Genomic DNA, 16,718 nt, shown 5'->3' on the forward strand with positions numbered 1-16,718 from the left:
AAAGAATTATTCCTGTTAAGTAATAATTTAAAGTGAAATTATGCACAAATGGTAACTGCATCACCAAACTTTTCCCCTGTGCTATTGATTTCTGAAGAAGCAAGTTAGGACTTTTCAGTGTAATAGAATCAGAAGTATGAACCATTTTGAGAATATGGTCATAGAAGAAATTAAATTTAGTAGTATTCCTGAAAATAAGGAAAGAAATATACTCAATTACCTCACCTTGACTCATTTAGAAAAATGTGTGGGGGAATGAGCTTTATTCTCCATATGCTTAAGACTTGCATCCAAAAATAGTACAAAACGAGTTTTACAATTAGAAATTATGTTCTTCACGGAAATGAACACGGCTTTGTAGTTTCACTTTTTTTGAAAACACTCACTTAAAAAAAAAAAACAACCTGTGAATTGGCATAAAATAACCTCCTATCACAAAGGAACCCAAAGTAAGAAGGCTGCAGCTTAAGGCGGAACCAAACTGAGCGTTCTTCTTCTCACCATCTGCCCCTGGCTTGGCCCAGGGTGACATGCAGTGGCCTGGAGCCCACCAGGCGACCGTTCATCTCGTCCACGGCTCTGATCGCGTCTTCAAAAGTGGAGAAGCAGACGACACCAAAGCCTTTGCCTTGGCCCACTTCCACCATCACTTTGGCCCGGCTAATGGTCCCGAAGGCCGAGAACTCCTCCTTCAGTTTGTCCTCGTCCATGGTGTCGTCCAGGTTTCTAATATAAATCGGCACCCCCGGAGACCGAGTCTTGTCTTTTAATTTGAGCCGCTCGAATCGCCGCCGCAGCTCGGCCAGGCGCTCGATTTTCTTCTGCGCCCTCCCGACGTACAGGACCCTGCCGTCCAAGGACTTGCCGTGCAGGTCCAGCACTGCCTTCTGCGCGGCCTCGTGCGTCTCGTATCTCACGAAGCCGAAGCCCTTGGACTTCCCGCCGGCATCTCTGATGACCTTCACGCTCTCCGTCGGCCCGTACTCACCGAAAATCTCCTGCAGCTTGTCGTCGTCCACGTCCTCTCCGAAGTTTTTCACGAACACGTTGGTGAATGTGGCTCGGTCGCGCGTGCGCACCTCGGCGGCGCGCTCCTCGGGGAACTTGAAGTGGCCCACGTACACCTGGCGGTTGTTGAGCCGCATGCCGTTCATGTGCCAAATGGCCCTGTTGGCGGCCGCCGGGCTCTCGAAGTGCACGTACGCGTAGCCCTTGGAGCCGTTGTCGTCGCAGACGACTTTGCAGGACAGGATGTTCCCGAACGGCGCGAAGATGTAAAACAGGGCGCGGTTGTCTATGGACTTGTCCAAGTTCTTGATGAATATGTTGCCCACTCCGGACTTCCGTAAGCGGTCATCTGGCTGAGACCACATGAGGCGGAACGGTTTGCCATTGATCAGATCAAAGTTCATGGTGTTCAGGGCCCACTCTGCGTCGGCGGGGAAGCGGAAGTTCACGTAGCCGTAGCCCAGGGGGCTGCGGGTCTCCGGGTCCCGGCAGATTCTGGTGAAGCGCAGAGGGCCAGCGGGACGAAACTTTTTATACAGCATGTCCTCGGTGACTTCTGGGTCCAAGTCACCCACGTACAGGGCCGCCTTGAGGTACTTCTTCTTCTTGCTGGCGTGGTTGGGCTCCGCGCTCCCCATTTCTCCGGGCGCAGAGCGGAGGCTCCCTTGCGAGAGCAAGAAGGCTAGAAAATGAAGTTCAGAAACAGCTGGTGAGCACCCGACAGAAACGCATCTGCTGTCCCCAGGGGAGTTACGACTGCCACCCCTTCAGACACCAAAGCAGCTCCCCAGGCCAGCCGTGGGAAGGAAATGTCCCTTCTCCTGCTCGATTGTTAACAGATCACCAAGCGGCTGGCACATCCCCACGTCTATTGTGGATGGAGGCCTTCCGACCCGCTTTCAGCATAAACACAGGCCGCGCGCTCCTGTTGGCTTAAAATCACATCAACAAAGGCAGGGGCCGGCCGCGTATTCCTCCGCGGGCCGCCCCGCCGCTGCGCCGCGCACCGCCCGCTGCCCGAGGCCTCCGCGCGCGCTCAGCCGCGCACCCAGGGCGCGCTGGGCCGCCCGGCAGGCTGCGGGCGGCGGGCCGCGCAGCAGGACACACACACACACACACACACACACAGACACCCGCGCGCGGAGGGGCCCGGAGGCCGCCCGGAGCCCCGGGACGCCCACTGGGTACGGACCGAGTGACGCACGCTGATTTCGGCGGCCCGAGACTCGCGGCAGGTCCGGAGGGACTGAGCGGCAGGAGCGCACTGGGTCGGCTCCGGCGCGGGGCGGGGCCGGGCAGATGCGGGGCGGAGTCAGCGGCGGGCGGCCGGGCGCGCGGGCGGGCGCAGCGGGCCGAGGTGGGACAGCGCGACCCGGGCACTGGAAACCTGGCGCCGCGGGGGGGCGGGGCGCGAGGGAACCCGGAACCCCGCTAAGTAACTTCCCACTTCTCTGTGGCAACAGCGTAAAAAAGAAAAAAAAAAGAGACCTTAAAAGAAAAAAAGAAATTAAAATATTTTACTTATTCGTGGAATTTTAGGGTTTTTTTTATTATTTTAAGATATCAACTTTAGGCTGCTGATCCCAAAATCAGAGGAGATGACCACTTAGGTGGCAAGAACTCCCATAATTTAAAAAAAAAAAAAACGAATTCCCTAAATCCCTTGTCCTGAGCGCATTGCAGAGTAAGAATTACCGGCTGGACTGGACTCTCCGTCCAGTGCTTACTGGTCATAGGTGTACTAAAAGCACGTTGTGCTTGGACTTGATCCTTACTCCACCATAATGGAAGCATTGTCCCCAAGCAGTGGGCAGACTTCTTTGCACTGCTCCACTAAAACTAACGTTTGAAGGACCGGAGAGCCATGAAGTAGCTTCTGATGGCACTTAGGGCCACAAAGCGTTCAAAATGTGCTACCTCCATAATCACAAATAATAGAATTTTACGAAAACGCACAAAAGCTGCAGAATCAATGCAAAATATATCATTAATGTTCACAGATGAAACAAACACACTGACTGACCATATAGAGCACATTACCTAATAACTAATTTCAAGTTAAAGCCATTGCAGAGAATAATGCTATAACATTGCACCCAGCTCAGGGGTTTCCCAACAAGACCTCTTTAGAGTTTGCGAGAAACTGTTTTGCAGGCTAACGTTATAGACCTTGTGAATTTTCCAATACAGCACCTTCAACAGCTTCTCCACTCAAAAAACAAACAAACAAACAAAAAAAAAAAATCCAGACAATACAAACATAAGGACTCTTAAGGTAGAAAAGATTCTGCATTTTAAAAAAAATTTACCTTTTCAGATTCGGTTTTTGCTTAGCTACAACATGCAAAACTTTTGAGAAAAGGTGAATACAATTAATATTTTTTTGAGCATCTGCTTAGTTTTTTGTATTTTGAACATCATTTTTATAAACATCTTTTTTTTTCTGACGAGCTTAATTAATAGTGGGCTTTTCAACTTTTGACTTTTTATTTTTCTCGTTTGAAAATCTCACTTTACTGAAAATGCCATATTAAAAAACAACATAAATCCAACGGAATCATTCCCACAGTATTCATACTGAATTAAATCTTTTAATCATTATATGACCATCTAAATGTTCATCTTCTAAGTCATTTGTCCATATTTTCTCTAAGGTTATATAGAGAATTGGATTGTTGAGAGAAATTATTTTCACAACAACGTCCTCTCTACACTCACCAGCCTTTTGTTGCTCATTGCAGTAAGCATCTTATTATTTCAAAAACCACAAATTGCATCTGCTTTGAAATGCATTAATGTTAGTAATATTCCCTCTGCTAAACAAAAATTTATGGGAAAAAGGAAAGCATTTTCACCTGTAATTTGTGTAATCATTTTAATATTAAGATTGAGAACATTCTCTGGAATAAAAATCAGATACAGAACATTTCTCTTGTCATTTTTATTATATGTTAAAGCTACCTTTATACTCTGTGTAACGTATTCAATGCATTAAAAATCCCCACCCAGATTCCTTGATACATTGAAATTTGCATCGGAATGGGATTTATGGTAAACCGTTAGTAAGACAAAATAACTCATTCTTCAATATTTCAGCAACATTTTTGTATTTTTATTTTTAAAAGAATACCAAGTACTTTATTTTTATTTCAGGGGTGAGGTGCTTTATTCAAATCTGGCTCTAAGTTATACATTTAAAACCCTGCAGGATTCATTGAACATTAAGAAAAATAGTATTACAAAAGTTTAATATTTTTTCATTTGTCTCGTGTACTAAATCCATGTGGAATTTTTAAAAAATCATGCTTTCAACTGCGAAAAACTCTGAATATTAAAAACATAATAAAATAATATAACAGCTTTATCTACTTAGGTTTCATTAGGTGTCCCTTTAATTACTTTCTATTAGTTTCACATAAACCCACAGAGCAGCACGTGTGCATTTATGCAATCGTTAGGTGTTGGCGACCCAGGCAACTTAAGAGTTTTATATGGTACACGTGATGGTACAATCAAAGCATTCCCTGTTACGATGCATTGAAATAAGGGAGGAGCATCACCTACTTGACAAATACTCTCAGACAAATCTTTTTCCTACTAAGGCCTGCTTACTGAACGCATGTTTCATACAGAGAAAGTACACACCGCTCAAACACAAACACACACCACATTCTCTGATTAAAAATCTTGAGTTATAGCCATTTTGCTTGACCTAGCGCAAAATATAAAATAATGTTTTAAATAAAACTTTATGTTTGGTTTCTATTTGCAAAGATTTTATTTTGGCAAAACGTACATAAAATTGACCTTACCGATTCTGAAGTGCACAATTCAGCAGCATTAAGTACGGTTACATCATTATTTATCTCCAAAACTTTTTTTTATCTTGCTAACCTGAAACTGTGTACCTAATATATGTATGCTTTTAGATGACACTTAAAGTACGTTCAGGCATTTCTTTCTTGCTGGGCATGAAGGCTGCTTTTAGGTATCTTCATGACACACAGGGCTACCATAAACACCCTAACTCGTAGACCATGATAAGCCCTCACTTCTATTAGCTAGGTTCTCAGAGGTGGGGATTGAACACCTCAATGGCATGTGCATTGTTAAATGTTAATACATCCAGCCTGACTTCTCTCAAAAATGCTTCGGCAATCCAATTACTTTGCGAACATGAAAATTTAGAGGAAATGGGTAGGTAATTCCTAGCAAAACAGGCACTACCAAATCTAGTTCAAAGGAAAAGAGCAGATTAGAGACTGATTACACCTCTGCTATTAAAAAAAAAAAAAAAGACGTGGTTTTTATAATTGAGTATTGTTACATAATCTTTAAGAAAATACATGTAAGGGTAAGACTATTCAAACTATTCCCAAAATATAAAAGGCTCCCTAAGTGATACTTAGTAAATGATCTCCAAGATAACATTCTCGTAAGCCAGGCAGGCTCTTCTTTTCAAACCAGAATAAACTGGTGGTCAGTCTGTTTACGCATAGAACTTGGATGTCTGTGGATCCAGTTGTGCGTGTACGTGGCTGTGGGAAGAGGCAGGAGCCCAGGCTCTGTTAACTGTTACATAGCAAGTCAAAACAAAGAAGACGTATTCCACGTACTGACCATCACATCTTGCAGTTTTTTCTTCTCTTCTGGACTCCTGCCCACGAGACGGATCGACTCCCTAGAAATCTCTGCCAAAGAACCGCGCCTCCTCGTGATGAACGCTAGGACCAACTTGTTCACATTGTCCTGGGCTCCTGCTTCAGAAATATCAAACAGAGAATAGTTTTCCACAGAGAAGAAAAACCTAACGTTTACATAAGCAGAGAACTGAGGAAACTTCTCAGCTTGTCTTCGTGACATAGAAGTTTAAAAACAAAACAATATAATACTGTTTAATCTGTAGCAACTGAAGGGTAATCGAGTTACTGTCTCTTAAAACACCCAAGCCCCCAAATGCCTGCCTTGTGGTTAATGACACACTAAGTATTCACACCATTTCTCTGTGTCCCATTTGTTTTGAAATTATTGTCTTTCCACTTTGATACGTGCAGCAGTAGTTATATTAAATACACGTTAGTTTTACAGGGAGAGGTGCTTACATTTTCCATGCGGTCTTTGAATTCCTCAGTATTTCTCCTTTCAAACAATTTAGTTTATTTCCTTATTTATTTCTAAAATTTTTTGTTACAATTGACGTACTTTATTATGTTAGTTTCAGGCCTACCACAGAGTGACTTGTCACTTGTGTAGCTTGCAATGCGCTCTCCACAGTGAGTCCAGCAACCATCTGCCAACTTGCAAGGTTATTATATTATTGACTACGCTTCCTTGCTCTGTATTACGTCCCCGTGGCTTATGCATTTTATAACTGAAGGGTGTACCTTTCATTCTCCTTCATCTTTTACATCCAGACCTTCATCCCACTCTGTTCTGGTTTATTTTCTGTAACTAAGCATCTGTTTCTGTTCCGTGCTTTTTTGTTTGTTTGTTTGTTTTTTGCGGGGGGGGGTGTGGTTAACGATTTTATTTATTTATTCTTAGAGGGGAAGGGAGGGAGAAAGAGAGGGAGAAAAAAATCAGAAAATCGATGTGTGACATTGCTGGGTGGCCTGTCGCACGCACCCCTGACTGGGAATAGAACCGACAACTGTTCCCCTTGTGGGCTGATGCCCAGCCAACTGAGCCACAACAGCCAGGGCCTGTTTTTGTTTTTCTTTCTTTCTTTTTGGTGTTGTTGTTCATTTGCTTTGTTTTCTTAGATTCCACAAGTAAGGGACATTATATGCGATTTCACTTAGTATAATATCCTCTAGGTCCATCCATGTTCCAAACGGCAAGATTTTATTGGTGAATATATATATCACTTCTTTATCTATTTGTCTATTAAGGGACACCTAGGTTCCTTCCACATCTCGTCATATAAATGATGCTGTCATGAACATAGGAGTGCATGTATCTTTTGGAGTTACTGTTTCTGTTTTTATAGAATAAATAACCAGAAGTGACATTGTTGGGCGGCATGGTACTTCTTCTCATTTTTAAATTTTGGATTGACCTCTGTCCCATTATGGATAGCCTTTCTCTGCCTATTTTTATGGTCTTGTTTAAAGCTTATTTTGTCTGATATGAACTTGATACCCCAGCTACCTGTTTGTTTCTGTTTGCATAGAGTATCTTTTTCTTTTAATTTCCTCACTTATTTGTCTGTGTGTGTATTTATATGAACGGAGTTTCTTATATGCAGCATATAAATGTGTCTTCTTTTTAAATTACTTCAGCCACTCCTTGTCTTTTGGTTGGAGCCTTTAGTCCATTTACTTTTAAAGGACTTATTGATGGCTATGTACTAATTGCCATTTTGTTAATGTATGGTTGGCGATTTTCTATTTCTTTCTTATTCCTCTGAACTCTTCGCTTATGGTCTGCGGCTTTCCTTTAGTGTTTTGTTTGGATTTCTTTCGCAGTCTTCATGTATCTTTTGCAGGTTTTTGGTTTGTGGTTACTGTGAAGTTCATGTATTTTGCTCTAAATCTATAGTAGGGCATTTAAAAACGACAGGTGTTTAAATTCAAATGCATTTTTAAAACAGCAGCTTGTTACTTGCCCCTCCATACTTAATGTTTTTGACATCATATTTAAGATTATTCTGTTTTGTGTATTCCCGAACTTATTATTATAACTACAATTGCTTTTGCTACATGTTTAAACCTTTGTACTAGCTTTTTCCATGACTAATCCACTGACTATTACATATTTGCTTTTATCAGTGAGGTTTTTTCCTTTCATATATTTTCTTTATTTTTGGTGATGACCACTTGTTTCCCATTTGAATATGATCCTTTTACATTTCTTGTAAAGTTAGCTTATATGTAACTAGATGTTTCTCTCTTGCTGCCTTCAAGATTCTCCGTTCATCTTGTCGCGGGGTCTCTTTTTGGCTCATTCTGTTTGGAACTCTGTGCATCCTGGACCTGGATGTCTGTTTCCTCCCCCAGAGTATGACTGTTTCAGCCATCATTTCAATATATTCTTTTTGCCCCTTTGTCTGTCTCTTCTCCTTCTGGGACCCCTCTAATGCCAATACTAGTATGCTTGGTGTTTTACAAGAAGTCCCTTAAACTATCCCTGTTTTCTTTTCTTTTTTTTTTTTAAATTTCCTTTTTTCCTTTTGCTGGTCTGACTGGGCAATTTCCACTATTCTGTCTTCTAGGTTGCTAGTCCATTCTTCTGCATCATTAAATAGATTGTTGGTACCCCCCTGTGTTCCTCTATTCTCCTCTCAATGTCAGTGAGCATCCTTATGGCCATTATTTTAAGTTATTTACCAGGCAAATTACATACATCTGTTTAATCAGGGTTTTTTTCCATTGTTCTTTCTTTTGAAACATATTCACTGTTCTCCTCAGTTTGTTTGACTTTGTTTTTTGTTTTCTATACGTTTGATAAATCAGCTAGCTCTCTTGACCTTGATGGACGAGCTCTGTGCAGGAGATGCATGTGTGTAGGCTTCGTGTGCTGAGTGGATTTGGAAGGCAAACTGCCAGGTGTGCTCCGGAACACCAGCTGGCTGCACCTGGGTAGGCGTGGGTTGGGAATTCCCAGGGCGTGTGATTCTGGAGGCACCCTGGAAGGCCAGCTTGCTGAGGCTGTAGCAGATGCTGGCCAAGGTGACCGGGGTCACACTATGGTAACCTTGCAGGTTGGCTAGACCATGGCAACTGAGCTCCCACCTGCACCATCTGGGGCAAGGGTGTAAATAATAACATTCACTGACACCTCTGATCCCTGAAAATTCCCAAAGACCCCAGAGAGTTCCTGTGCTTCCCCAGCCTTCTCTGTGTGTTCTCTGTTGTTTGCTGTGCAGAAGATGTTCAATCAGCCCTCAGTTGTTGTCAAGAGGAATTGCTTTATATCTAGGAATATATGTAGCTTGTTGGTGAGAGGAGGTAAGTTTGAGATGTTCCCATGCTGCCATCTTAGAGATAAGATTCTTTCAGCACAGAATTGTTTTCATGCATTCCTCTTTTGGGGTGGGGCATCATAAAAAAAGTAGTAATAACTTTATAAAAAGTCATGGTTCTTTCTATCATTATTCTATTCAAATTATACATTTACTTTCTTACCTTTTCCTTTACATTTTTAATTTCTGTGAAATATTAGAAAGCCTGAATAACAAGTCTATAATCTGACAGCATAAAAACTTGCAGAAAATCCAAGGTTTAAAATAAGTGAATCCATCGGGTCGGGAGAGGAGATACACGTTCTAATTACTTTGATTTCTCTTTAAGGATTTGTCATTAATGCTTCCTTTTTAAATTATACTATAATCAAAATATTTATTCATTAACTTGGAAATATACCTAAGCTCTAGCACATTTCTATTAGAAATACTGTCCACTTTTGAATATTTAAATTTAGAAAGAAAGGGTAAACCTATCACAAAATTTCAAAAGATATAAGAAATCCTGGGGTTGTTATCATTGACTGGAGTATTCTTCTGGGACTCCCATTATTTCCTCTTATTTTTTTTCAAAATGAATTTAAGTATTAATACTAGACTTTGGCCGTGGAAACATTCTCGAGACTAATTTACTACTAAGACTAAAAGTCCTTCACTAATAATGCAAAGATATTTCTCTTGGTTAATTTATTTACCTCTTTGTGCATTCGATGATATTGAAATGAACTTTAGAATGTTTGGATACATAATTCATCACTTTATGTGAACTCTCTATTTCAATGTGACTGCTAGACATTCTGTGTTTGTGCTTCAACTCCCTTCCTCACTATGACTTTTTTTACACACCTGTTTCAAGATGACATCAGGCCTTTATGACATTTGGTATCTGATGGGATCAATACATTTTAACATCTAGTTGTATTTATAGGGTCTCCTAAGTGTCAGGCACTTTCCTTGGCTCTGGGGATACCTAATAGTTCTTACATTATAGAGGTGAGGATATCATAGACAAATAACAAATAAACTACATAAAGTAATCCAATCTGTGACAAGATCCATACAGAAAATAAACGGGGTGATGTGATAACAGCTAAGAGTGAATCACAGCCTATCTTAAGCATACATTTTATAAACTTATAAAATATTTAAATGGAATTTATGTTGTTAGATTTAACAAGAAACTGTGACACTGAATGAGGTCTATAGGTTACAGATAATGAGCAATTTCGGCTTCCCAGGGTAGCAGCTGAGTGAGAAAGGATTTGTCATATTGAAAACAATATGTGTTCAAGATGGATTATGTGCTCAGTGTAGCTTCCAAGCCTTAGGAATGAGAGGTCAAGCATTAAATACGACACCTTTCCCAGGCTTCTCCACACACTGACTTCTCGAAAAAGGCATCGAGAAGTTAAAAGAAAATAATCATATGAATAATTGCCGCAAGGAAGTAGGATTAACAATGTTTAAAATAACGTTATAATGTCAGCGTATTCTTATCCATAGATGCTCTTATTTAAATTGTATTCTTATTTACAGTTTGCACTCAACAGTTTTTGTAATAGTAACATTTGCATAGCACAGCAGATAGATATTCCCGCGGGTCGCAATGGGCCCACCTGACATGATCTATGATTATGACAATACCGTCACACCTCCCAACCCCATGCCTGTTTTGAGAGCTCCAATCTGTACTTCTCGGCCTCTTCAAGTTCTTTTTGAGAAAAGTGTCTCTATAGTTTTTACAAGGTCCCTCTTCCCCTCGCTGTTTATCCCTCTCCTGTATTGTTCTGGCCATGCTGAAGGGTGATCCCCAATGTAGGTCACAAAGACATAAAGATAAGGGTGCTTGATAGAGCTTGTTGAATGACTGAATTATTTTATTGACTTAACTGTAAATACTGTATAGTAACTACATTTGGAATGATAATTTAAGATGCGAAAACCAAAAAAGAAAAAAAAAGGAACAGAACAAAAGAAACCCTTTAGAATAAAAGATTATTCACTTTCAAAGTTAACTTTTTCTACTTTGCCTCAAAAAGGTCTAAAAGTAAAATAATGTTTCTTAGTTCTTATTCATTATCCATTTCTTTACACTTATTTCCTTTTTCACCTTCTGTATTTTAAAACTGTTCTTCAAGGCCAGGCATAATTTCATTCTTTCAAGAAAGCCTACTCCATTTTTGGCCTATTTAAATATTTCCCTTCTTTTCTTTATACAATGTTTCAATATGTTAATCAGTCAGTCATGTTCCTTCATATATATGAAGTCTGTCCAGAAAGTATCAAGCCACATCATGTGAAAAATAGACATTTACTGAAGAAGAGACAAGATACCAGAAACATTGTACACAGGACAATGGCGCCTCAGTCCCCTTCAAAGCAGGCACCAGGGACCTCACACGGTTCTCCCAATTGCCATCAGCTGCCCCATTGTGTTTTCCTGAATCTCATTGATGGTCTGAAATCTCTTCCCTTTCAAAGGGGATTTTAGTTTTGGGAAAAGCCAGAAGTTGCAGGGCGCCAAATCTGGGCTGTAGGGGGGCTGAGTCTCCTGGGTGATTTGGTATTTCACCCAAAATCTCTGCCCGAGACGTGATGCGTGAGCAGGTGCGCTATCGTGACGAAGCTGCCAATCACCGGTTGCCCACAGCTGTGGCCTCTGAGTCATCTGAATAGTTTCCGGGGAGGAACGTTCAAGCTTAACACAAAATCTGATGCAGATTTGTTGCTCTACTTGCTCAGTCATTTTGAATGCGGCGGCCACACAGTACACATGCTCACTCAGCGGCGTCTACCGCCCCCACTGGGTAGTACAGTGAAGTCGTCATTGTTCACACATGCGCATTCCAGTCCTCTCTCCTTGGCTGCCAGGTCACATCGATGTCACACAAACCGTTCTCGTTATACTAACAATGGCTGGACTTTACTTTTTTCAGGGTCCTTGGCCTTCTTTCTGGATGAAGTAAAATCCTGGGGAATGGATTTTAAATTTCATACTGTCAAAAAATCACTTTTCTTTGTTCTCGTTCATTTGAATTGAACTGAAATGAACGAAAGTGAGTCGAATTGACAACATTTGTGAAGGGTCAACACATACTTGGCTTGTGTGCCTTCTTAAATCCAAGAGAGACAGAGCTAACCAATCACGCCTTTCAGCCTGGCCCTGGTTTTATTATATTTGTAAGTAAACCTGCTTTCACACTGTAATGGCAGAGCTGTGTAGGCACAATAGAAATCATATCTCCAAAGCCCAAAAGTGTTGCTATTTAGTCTTCTATAGAAAAATATTTTTGGCTTCTAGCCTGAACTATAAATACCCAAATGCTGATCAACAGTGTGTCAGTGGTTTTCGTTTAGTGGGCTCCAGAATCCGTGGAGGGCTTGTCTAGTGCCAGTCGCTTGTCCCCACTCCCAGGATCCCTGATTCTAAAGATCTGGATGGAGCCCAGGAATTTCCATTACTAACCACTTCTCAGAATGCTGATTCCTATGGTCCAGGGCACACGCTGGGAAGGCACCGCTATGAAATAATGAACATGAATGTGTTACTGCCACAAGCAGCGACACGGATGAATCTCAGGACCATAATGTGGAACAAAAGAAGGAAGAGTACGTGTTTATTATGCCATTCATAGGAAGTTTAAAAATATGCAAAAGAAACCAGGGTATAGGCTTAGAATTCGAGCAACTATAACAGGGAGTGATTGCACTTTCTAAGGTGCTGCCACCATTTCTTGAGCTTGGCAATGCTCTTACTGTAGGAAATTTCTCAGAGTCCAACACTCACAATGTGTGTACTTTGCTTCAATCCCATGTGTACTAAAACTAAGTCCGTTATTTTTGTTTCTCACAAAAACGTCAAGATTGGCGCGGTTGACAGCAAAACCGAGAACTGCTTTCAGATGTGTGAAGGAGACCCCTACTTCCTGAGACTTACCCAGTGAGGGATTACTTTTCTCAAGGACCAAGAAGCCCAGAGCGTCTCTGACATGGTGCCAAAGCCCTCCGTCCCAGTCACGGTATTGACAGTCCGAACAGGAAGAATTAAAAAAATGATAATGATAAAGTGGGGAGCTACTACAAAAGAATGTAAAAGAGCCTCCTAGCCCCCCAATATCCTTCTGCATATATATGTGATAATTGTCACACAGGATCACTCCTAAATGCAAAGACAGCCGAGAAAGAAGTGGACGTTTGGTAAGTAAACAGCAGTGTTTCACACCGTAGGTTAAAGCTACTAAACATATTATAGCCACAAAATGAATGTATCAACCATAGTCCACATTTCAAATGTAATTTCCTTTTGGATATTGTTTTAGACTGGACTTGGACTGTAAAGACCTAAAGACATCTTTACATATGATACACATATTTGTGTTATACATGCCCCACATTCTTGACAAATAGTTTCCTACAACTGTTTTTAATCCTGTGCTGAGTTTTTGAACTGGGGGTGTGTGAAATAATCCCTGGTGAGTGACCAAGCTTGAAATTGCTTACGGACGAGTATCACAGACAGAAAATATGCACTCATTTAAAAGTTTAACTCTTGTTTAGTTATGCCACACTTGTCAGTGTGCATAACCTGATTACATCCTGAGGGACAGAAACATTTTTTTTTTTGCAATATTACTATAAAATGTTACAGTAGGATTTTTCAAATACTGGATTCATTCAGCCGTTCATCTCTCCATCCATTCATCCCTTTCTTAACTTATTTCTCAAATATTTGTTCTGTTTCTCTTAAGTGATAAGTATTGTACTAATATCGATATTGCATTGAATGAGAGAGAAATAGTCCCTGCCCTCTTGGAAACGAGTCAATAGCAGAGAAGGGAGACACTGAGCAAGTCTTTGCAAGACTTCTGAGGAAGCACCGTGAAAGGTGGCCAGAGCTCAGCATATCAGAGAAGGCTGGTTTGAAGAGGTGGCACTTAATCTGGGGCCTGAAAGGGGGAAAAAGAGTGACCGAGGCAAAGCTAGTTGGAACTGAAAGTCAAAAATGTCCCAGGTTTAAAATGCATCTGGTAAAAGTGCTCATAGATTTTTAGAAAGTGCATAACATAGTCAAGAGACTCAAAAACAGGAAGTTTAATGACCACATTTGCCTTGAAGTAAGGCCTATGTTAAGACTGGATTGTAGGTAGAAATGAATATAAAGAAATATATTGATGAGGTTCTTTTCTTTTTTTTTCTTATTGTTGCTCTATTACAGTTGTCCCATTTTGCCCCATTGCTCCCCCTCAACCCCCCTCTCCCACAGTCAGTCCCCATCCCATTGTCCATGTCGATGGGTCACTCATACTAGTTCCTTGACTAGAGCCTTCCCCCCATTTCCCTCCTTCTCCTCCTCTCCCCTCTCCCCCAGTCCCTGTCAGTCTAATGAGGAGGTTATTTTAGTAGTGAAGATTAAGCATAATAATGATCTAAAGCAGGAGAGCAGTTAGTGGAAGTGGAGAGACGTAACCGACTTCCACAGATAATGAGCAGGTTCGGGGCGTGTGGGACGAAAATGGGCTTCTGGCCCTAGCAGCTGAGTGGCTGGTAACGCTGTTTCCTAGAAGAAAAGTGGGTTGGAGACGCAAATGCCTACTTTGGTCTGGGAACCAGCAAAGTGGGATTGTTAAACACGAAGCCGCATGATTGGATGTGAAGTTGAGAGGAATGTTAAGCATATAGTGGATGAACTTGAAATCAAGGTGATGGTAACACCTAAGAAGATATCCAGAGCAAGGAAAAGAGAGTCAAGAGTAAAACGAGTCTGCCAGAGAACACCTTGCACATGGTAAAAAAGTCAATTTTTAAGAAATTGTGCATTTCTAAGGATTTGGCTCATGCAATTGTGGAAGCTGGAAATTCTGAAATCTTTAGGGCAGGCCTTCAACTGGTTGAATGGGATCCAGCAATATTATGAGAGAAAAGCTGCTTACTAAAGGTGTACTGATAAGAATATTAATCTCATCAAGAAAACACTCTCACAGCAATTTCTAGACAGGTGTTTGACCAACAAAATGGTACTGTGGCCTAGCCAAGTTGATATGTAAAATTAACCATCATAATTCCTGATTCTGATCCTATTTACTTGTTTAATGTAAAGCATATTAAATACTTATAGAATCAAATATATCAAATCAGCAGTTATTTGTTAAATGTCTACTGATAGAAAAGTTTCGATCAAATACTGACTCTCCACTATAGTACAGGACATCATTTAACAAAAGCCATCCTTAAATTTTTCTAGGATTGTTTGTTTGGAAGGAGATTTGTTTTTTTCCTGTGGGAAGGGCCCAAAGATTTCAAAATGCGAACTTCAACTTAAAAAAAGGCAGTGTTGCTGGTGCGTGTGTGTGTGCGTGTGTTTGGTGAACTTCCAAGTGCAGTGTGCCTCTCACTAAACTTAAACTTCACTGTGCTCTTCATAGAATACCTGGCAGTGAGGCAAGACTTCAGTTTTCTGCAACACTAACGGTATGATAATGGGACCGTTTTCTCCATGGAGAATTATGAGGCGATCCTCCGTCTTTCAGCAAAATGCCAAAGCCTGTGCCCACTTGTGATTATGGAACCCGAGTCTGTATCCTGACATTTTGACTTCTAACACAGCTGGCAAACAATTATTTCAATGCAGCATGGACATCTCATGTTCAGGGTTTATGTGGCAATGGATAATTTAGGTGGCATATGTTAATTTTAAACTGTTTTCTTGTCCCAGCATTTTATTCTGTGTGATCGACATGACCATCCCAGTGAATATATCACGGGGCAGGCCTGTGGTCCTCGATCTGGGGCATTTTCCCTCTGTCCATTCACACACAGACTCCCTCCAAAAAGTGACTAATAACACTGAACGTATCACGTTTATTAGCGTCGATTTTAAAGATGACCGTCCCGGATCAGGTGACACAGAATCGATGACTATAATGGCAATTAGGCCCCAGGGAATATGAAAATGTAATTAGTGTTTCTCAATTTCGGCAAGAAAGTCTACTTCCGAAGTTCTTTATCACTATGCTGTAGTCGTTTTCATCAATCTTGAAAACTGTTGTTGCAAGCCAGACTGGCTGACGGTATCACTCGAACAGTTAGAAAACAGCATTTCAGAGAGAGGAAAACATCACCAGTTTATGATCTCAGTCTGACCCGCAGTTCGGGCAGGGGGTGTCACCGGACTGCGCTCGGGTTTCCAGTTGTTCCTGATGCTTGTAGGGCGAAGATGGCTATTTTCCTCCTGGCTGCCAGCCAGCTGTTACAGGCCATTCGCCTGCCTTTGCATCGTTGCTCTACCACAGACCGGCAGCTGAGTTTTGAAGGCCAGCAAGAGAATCTTCCAATTTCCTGTGCTGAAAAGGAGTCTCACCCAACGTAAGCCAATGTTTCCTTAAAGGACCATTTCCAAATACGGGGACTTTTCCCACTTTGGGATTACAGAATGACCAGTTCAGTAACAATTTTACAGTTATGCCTGGGAAAACAAATGAAATCCACTGATACCCATCCGATTAGATTTATCTTGCATAACCCGTGTTCAACTCCAAAAAGGAGGTTTCCTCTCGTGCATGTTACTCTTGCGTACCACCAACTAAAATAAAGGTTTGCATTCATAATAGTCCTTTTGTTTTTCAAAACAGAAACCACGAATATAAGGTTCTCTGAAACAGAGATGCTATTCCGTTTACAGAGAAGCTGCCTCTTGAAATGGCCCCTGCGGCGTCCGTCACAGCAGCAGCCATTTACTTGCAGGGAGAGA

At 41.4% G+C, this 16,718-nt stretch overlaps 1 protein-coding gene across 1 annotated transcript; it reads right to left on the minus strand.

The window, feature by feature from the left end:
* Positions 1-394: 394 nt before the first annotated feature.
* Positions 395-2,258, minus strand: PABPC5 (poly(A) binding protein cytoplasmic 5). Its single transcript, XM_090264436.1, has 2 exons — positions 2,201-2,258; positions 395-1,690 (listed from the first exon to the last, which is right to left on the minus strand). The coding sequence occupies exon 2, from the start codon at positions 1,644-1,646 to the stop codon at positions 498-500; it is 1,149 nt and encodes a 382-aa protein (XP_090120562.1). The 5' UTR covers positions 1,647-1,690; positions 2,201-2,258; the 3' UTR covers positions 395-497.
* Positions 2,259-16,718: the final 14,460 nt, after the last annotated feature.

Source organism: Furipterus horrens, unplaced genomic scaffold (genome assembly GCF_987537825.1).
Source record: "Furipterus horrens unplaced genomic scaffold, mFurHor1.1.pri manual_scaffold_17, whole genome shotgun sequence".
In the NCBI taxonomy this organism is placed as follows: domain Eukaryota; kingdom Metazoa; phylum Chordata; class Mammalia; order Chiroptera; family Furipteridae; genus Furipterus; species Furipterus horrens.